The sequence below is a fragment of the Protobothrops mucrosquamatus genome, unplaced genomic scaffold (genome assembly GCF_001527695.2).
Source record: "Protobothrops mucrosquamatus isolate PMUCROS unplaced genomic scaffold, P.Mucros_1.0 scaffold113, whole genome shotgun sequence".
Classification (NCBI taxonomy): domain Eukaryota; kingdom Metazoa; phylum Chordata; class Lepidosauria; order Squamata; family Viperidae; genus Protobothrops; species Protobothrops mucrosquamatus.
In genome coordinates this window covers 1,671,709-1,679,041 of record NW_015386485.1, presented here as the reverse complement: position 1 = coordinate 1,679,041, position 7,333 = coordinate 1,671,709, and the positions used below count along the sequence as shown (strand labels likewise).

General features: G+C 35.9%; 1 protein-coding gene across 1 annotated transcript in view; it reads left to right on the top strand.

Annotated features, from left to right (window-relative positions):
- RIC8B (RIC8 guanine nucleotide exchange factor B) overlaps positions 1–6,755 on the top strand; it is a 38,387-nt gene extending 31,632 nt beyond the window's left edge. Inside the window, exon 10 of the mRNA XM_015812843.2 lies at positions 5,468–6,755. Coding sequence (XP_015668329.1) covers positions 5,468–5,579 — 112 coding nt within the window. The 3' untranslated portion in view covers positions 5,580–6,755. The remainder of the gene's footprint in view (positions 1–5,467) is intronic.
- The last annotated feature ends 578 nt before the right edge of the window (positions 6,756–7,333 follow it).

Genomic DNA, 7,333 nt, shown 5'->3' with positions numbered 1-7,333 from the left:
GTCTCTGGCAGAAGGAGGTGGGACCGGGGCAAGTGCCAAGGCATGGTCCACCGGGACAAGTGCCAAGATGGCCACCACAAAATTGTACATTGGCTCCCGGCCAGCCTGGACCAGGCAGCGGGGGCCGTTCCCTCACTGTTTCCAGGATTGCTTCGCGGGCCACATGAAATCACTTCGCGGGCTGCATCCGGCCCCTGGGCCTTGTGTTTGACATGTCTGGACTAGAAGGTCCGTTCCAATTCTGTTAATTCTGTACAGAATACTCTTTTTACTGCGCACTCTTGCACTTTGCCAAAAATAACTATATGGCTGTTCCTGAAAGGATTTCCTTTCTGCCTGAAAGTGGGACCATCATGGAATGGCTACTCACTGCTATTTTAGACAAAAAAAACCATCTGATTCCTTTTGAATGGAAAGGGTAATACTTACAAGCAAAACTGATTACCTTTGTTGACCTGCAGATTCCACTGTATGAAATTATATCGTGGGATGTTGTCAGTATTCCTAAAAAGCTAGAGGCTTTTCTAAAATTTGAGAAGTTCATTGATTTATAAGGAGAGAGTATTGCAAAGATTTCCTAATAAAAGACACTATGATTACTTCCAGATTATTAATTCTGTTAACATGTTTAATTGGTATTGCTATATTGCATAGATCTGGGAATGATTTAATTCTGGTTTTGCATAGATGGACAACATTTAGTTCATAACTATACAAGATTTAAATTGATCCAAAATGGAATAGGTTACCTGAAACTCATTCTAGTTTCAGTTATTTCATGTTTTGAGGTTGGGATATCCAATTAAGATTAACCCAAAGAATAATATTTATGCATAGTGCAGCTAAAAGTCTCTCACCCTTTCCCAGCTCCCAAATCCAGGCCCCTTTCTGCTATGCTCTTTAGAATCACATTTCTTTCTCATTCTTTTGTGTTTGGTGCATGTTCTGCTCTCACACTACACCTTCCCTGCAGTGCTGAAGATTTGGTTTTTGTTCCATTCTCTGTGTTTGTAATGCTACTTCTTGGTCAGGAATTTAACACAATCTAAGATCATGTGTGTACTGCCACTAGGGAATATAAATTTATGGCATATAAATTTTATCAGGTCTTTTACTTCTTTGTTTTTGCTGTATCTTTCTCATACTTAGTGTTGTAATTAAACAACAGATAATGCATTTCCAGTGTAAAATTCACATCACTAGTCATTAGTTCTAAAATTGTATTCAAGACTATAGATCAGACATGTCAAACTTGTGACGTCACGTGATGTCGTACAACGTATCGGGACAGTTTTGCCATTGCTGGCAATGGGGTGGGCCTGTCTTCCGTGTGATGCGTCCGGCCCGTGGGCTGGCAGTTTGACACTCCTGCTATAGATGCTTGTGGAAACCAGTTTAAGACTAAAGAGGAGAAAATAAGCCAGTTTCAACTTGTGAAAGAAGGACGGGACAATGTTAGAATTCAAATTTTAGCTTAATTAGGAAGTAGATTGGATTATTTCTTGTAAGTAGTTCTACCTCCCATTTTATTAAGGCAAATAATAACAATTGGGCCAATGGCAGATTGGAATTTGACAGAACATGTCATTGTCAACTTTACAAACTAATTGTCATAGAACTCACAAAACATCTAAGAGAAAGCAAGCTGAATACAAAGATCTCCATATTATTCTAATCTTATGTAATGATTCAGGTTATTTTGATATTTTTCCTGTACTGAGGCCCAATTCTAACAAAGCTTTGGATTGCAGCCATGTACAATTTTTAATACTGTATGAATTATTTATAAAAGTGTTTCAATTCCAGTAGAAGGCATGCATGCAGATCTGGGAAAGTTCTCAAAATGGCTACACCAAAACTTTACCACAATAGTTCAGTGAGTGTTGTTACGATCAAAGCACTATTTCAAATGATGCACATATTATTTCATTTTCTAACAATATCTCTTAAGCTCATGTATGGTCCTAAAACATCTTTGGAAATAAAAGATAATGCTAGAAGCTGGCTGTGTTTTGCAGCCTGGCAACAACCCATTTATTTATCTTAAGATTCTAAAAAAAAAAAATCAAAATCAGGTGGGGCATTGATTCTTGTGGGTATCAAAAAGTATTTTTGGCTATGCTGGAACACACTGGAGACCTAGGCATTGAGTTGGGTGACTGGTTCTACTGACGTTTTTGGCAGAATTGATCATTTTAGATAAGCCATGATGTTGCTATAAAGTGTTAAGTAGAAGCACAGCCTCAGATGACAATTGGGTTTAAAAAACCCAAACATTCCAGAGTATACCTCTGTAAACATGAATATTTCTAAATATTTGACACCACATTTTTACTCTTCTCTTAGCAAGGTTTCATTCACATGCTTTGTGATTTGGGCACTTCAACAAAATTCAGGAAAGATCACACAGTACTTCAAGACAGCCTGAGATATTTAAAAAATGGTGTTCTCTTTGATGCTGTTTTCTGATTAGAAGTGTAATAGTGACCAGCTGAATCTTTATTTCAGACCAGCAGCTGTCTAATATAACATGAATTTTGTGACATGCATGCAGCTCTTTCTCTATTTTCTGTGGTTGGAAGTTTTCAGTGTTAATTAAAATGCTTTATAAATATTTTCTTGCTATTATAAACTGGTGGCACGGCTATGAATTCATTGAGTAATTATAATGCCATGATGCTTTTTCCAAGCCAACCCTGTATTAATAGTAGGAATCCTTTTGCTAATGAAACAGTCCCCAATTATCATAGTTTGGGTTTTGTTGTGCATTGACAAGAAATCAGTAAAACAAGGACGTAACTAAGCCAGCCTAAGTAGCAGCCTTGCTCATTAAAAATGCAGAATTAATTGCAGTGATGGCTATAAAAAACAGTGCCTCTGTCAGGTTTTCTCTCCTTTTCTAATTGTGGAACAAAATAGTGTATATAAAAGGGTCAGCACTATTATGTAGCATTCAATTATAGAGAGGTGAATGGATTCCCCAATACACTATTTTATCAAAGGAACAGACCAATGTTTGCAATATGTTTGCTTTATTATAGGCAACTATCATTAGTTCCATGTGTTTAATACTGGCTGTTTCATTCACAGAGCAAGCAAGCAAGAAAGACCCTTGAAAAATAAGGCAATGGTTTGGGAGTTGACCAACTAAATGGCAGGCAGAAAGCAGAAACAAGCATTCTATAAATAAATTTGAAGAGTTAGTGAAAGATTAGTGAAAGTGAGGAACATGTTTTTTTTAAACGTTTCATTTTGTCATGTTTGCCAACAAATAGTACTGAATATATCTTTTTATTTGAAAGAAAAAGCAGTTTTGGAAGTTATCCAGTCATGTGAGGATTAGTCGAGTAGATTCAAAAGAGTATATTTATATACATATGCATTCACTTGGAATACAATTCTGGAAAGAGTTGCTTATTACAAGCAAGAAGAAGAATGTTTAGGATTATAATTTTTTTTATTACAGGTAGTCCTCAATTTACAACAGTTTGTTTAGTGACCATTCAAATTTTTAACGGTACCTCTGTAACTGTTTTTCACACTTATGATTATTGCAGCTTCCCCGCAGTCACATGACCAAAACTCAGCTGCTTGGCAACTGGTTCAGATTTATGACGGTTGCAGTGTCCCGGATCATGTGATCACTCCTTGCCACCTCCTGACAAGCAAAGTCAGTGAGGAAGACAGATTCACCTAACAGTCGTTTTACTGTCATAACAATTGTAGTGATTCGATTAACAAATGGGGCAAGAAAAGTTGCAAGATATCTTGTTTAACAACAGAAATTTTGAGCTCAATTGTAGCCATAAGTGGAGGACTACATGTATTCCTCTGTGGGTGGCTAGAAGAGGCATTGGAACTTTGAAGATAACTTTCAGTGCCCTATACTAAATGTTTAGACTTCAGCAACTAGGCATTTGGAAAGTACAAACAACCATATGAAGTATTTAATACATATGTTAAACCATTGTATCATAAGTTTTCTCTTCTAACCCCTGGTTACATTAGCAGAAGAGCTGGAGCAGTTTAACTGAAGCTAGGGCTAATGATTGTAACCTCAAAGCTGCTGCTCTAACAGTTTTCATTTACTACAGTCTTCCAACATCTCTCTCTGACTTAAGTTCTGTGTGTCTAATTATCATGCTCCCAGATGATTGTATTCTAGGGAATACATCTCCCAATTTTTTCCAGCCAACATGCTGCCTGGGAATTCTAATAGCTGTAGAGCCAACCCATCTGAATGTGTTAGGTTGGGTTGAATGGCCATGTTGGGGGTGTTGTGCACATCACCTGATTTCAGGTCTATTTCTAATGAATTAAGGGAATGTCAATGACTGTTGTGCACAGTGATTTCTCTGTTGTTAGGTTCTAATGCTCAGGTAAGCTTTTGTAAAATAAGGATGATGGGAAGGATGGTACACTGTGATGTCCTTGTTTGTTGATTTATAGCATCTGTGAAAATATGGAGAAAACATTTTCAGAAGATCAGAATGTAACTGTCCTGGCAGTTTTTGCCATAATCCACAAATATTAAATAAGATTATGAAGAGCTTAAATAAATCTGTGCTAATACCATTTGATTGGCTTAATCAATAATTAATCATCTTGATAGGAGGCTGTAGCTTGTGGAGTAGATATAATTGGATTAACGGTGAGAGGCCCCGGGTGCTTTTGAAGAGATTAAAATGGCTGTCAATCGTATAATTAAACAGCTGCAAACAAAAGCAACTGTATTTTTTTTTTAAGGGACTGGGAAAGAGAAAAAAAAAATCTGGCTGCATCTAAGTGAATGCTCTAGTACTTAAGCTCCACTAGAAGCAGTTTGATAGGACAAATCTCTTTTCTTGATTGATTCCTCATTCAGTGAAATTCATATGTATACAGTTGTGATTTGAACTGAGAGAATTGACTATTCTCTGGCAGGTGGGACTTTAGCATATTAGCGGAGATTAGGAATAAGCAACGGCTGCTTTTTATTTCCTTGGTTTTTTAAAATTTAATCAACAGTCATTCTGTTCTTTGTCCTTATTCCATTGGTAATTGATTTCTCTTTTCCAGATAGGTCTTAATTGACTTAGTACATATGTGCTGTCTGAATGGAGCCTTTATTTATGGTTATTCCCCACTTCCCCTAATCAGCCAATACCTATTTTTGAGATAGCCCTATTTATCTTCATATACTTGAGATCTAAATTCCCTCAAAACTTTGAACTGCATATTGGCATTATTCCCCTGCCCTGTTTATTGATAGCATCTAGTGGCTCGGAAGATTTTGGTTTTTATACTCCATAAAGATCTGACTATCTCATTTATTATTATTATTTATAACCCATTGAATTGCTGAGGTGAGCTAGAACAAGCAGGTGGCAATTCCACAATTTGTATGTGAATATACTAATAATGTTATTTGCCATTTCTAACTATATGACAAGACAAAATCTAAATCTTTTTATTTCCATTTATATAGGGACAAAGTTATAACACCCATGGGAGTACGACCAGATGGCACCATGACGCCTTTGGAAGAAATCGTCTGTCAGCATCAAGCCAATGAGCATGAAACTTCAGATTCTGACTAAAATATTAGCTATTTCACATTCTTTCACTCATTTTCCTTTACTCGTGGCATTGTTCATTATCTGAATGTTGAAGCACTGTTGCAACCATTTTATAAATTGAAATGTTTAAATTATAAATTATGTGGTGTACTTATTAGCATTTCTAAGATACCAGTTTATATAGCAACAAGAAATAATATTAACGTCAAGCTAACTGTGTTCAATATGAGATGAAAAATGTGGCGTAAAATTGAAAAGATTACAATGTTGTTCTTTAGTTTTGAAATCAACCCTATTAAGAGTCATTCATGAAACAGGAAAGTAGAAGGTGCTTTAAAGCCCTTCAAGCACAGCTGGGTTTTTAAAAAAACAAAAGCAGTGTTTTTCATGTAATTATAATAGCTTTTTATGTTTAAAGATACTCTATTTCTTGTTTTGAAGACTGAAATAGAATATCTTGATTTTAAAATTATGAGAAATCTTTAAAATGATGATTATACTATCATTTTAAAGAAACATCTATCAGATGTCTTTGATTTATTATTGATTGTTTTCTTATTTCCTCTATTATTTTGCCCTTTATTTCCATATCTAAGGGATGTTGAATTTTGATGAATCAATGTCTTTTTACCATTAAATTATATAAATGGATTCAGTGTTTTTATACAGTTACAGCTGCAGGTTCACATAGATTATTATTTTGTCTTGAGATCCAGCTTGAAGAACAGTTTTGTCCCCTGTGTTTGCAAGATAGCTGCTGAAATGGCTAGTTCATAAATTCAGTATGAACACACACCAGTCCTAGTACAGTCTCAACCCTGTCACTAGTTATGGGCTTGTTAATAATGGTTAGCCACTCTTCAAAAAGTTATATAAAGTTTAAGACTAGGCAAATACTGTATTAAAAATTCCTTTTGAAAAAAGAATAGATACAATAAAATTTTATAACATGAGGAAACAAAAACAATTTGTCTCGAACCGTGTTAATGTCAGAACAATTTAGCTCTGTAACAAATATGGAAAATATATTGCAATCTCTCAATAAAACTTTATATACAATGTAAGCATATGGTTCTACTGAGTTGTTCCCGTTTCCTCAAATAGTATCTCGTTAGGGAATGGTCTTTTTTCACCAGGTAGAATGTTTGATTTATGCCCTCTCCATCTCCACGGTTGGTGTAAGCTAAGAATATTCTTGTTGCCAATTTGTAGTCTCTGATTAGGGAGAATTTTGTTAAGTTCCTCCGGTAATACAGTGACTCTCTAATAATATGATGATCCTTCCTATGGCTTAATCACTAATCACAATTTTTCATAAGACAACGATGTTCAGGATATCTGTTCCAGGAATACAAATCCATCTACCAAATGTCAAGTTGCATGCACTAGTTCTGATCTGGTTTTCTGTTCCCAATTTCAAGGTCTCGGATTGCACAAATTCATTCAAACAAACAATACCCCATCTATTACATTTCTGATTTGGCCAAAGTTAGGAACAAGGGGGAAAGGGTTGGGGATGACTGCCAGAGCTGTGTTTCACAACCGTGGCAAATTTAAGATATATGGACTTCAATTCCCAGAATCCCCCAGCTGCTAAGATTGAGAAACATTGCTTTAGGGCAGGGTTTTTGTCCCACATAAGCCCTAAACACTAATTTTACACAGGTGTAGATACCAAACAATCCAATGATCACTGGAAGCATGTACCTATACCACTGAGAAACACACACAACTACCATTCAAATGTGTTGGTGTTTTACATGAAGTTGTTTATG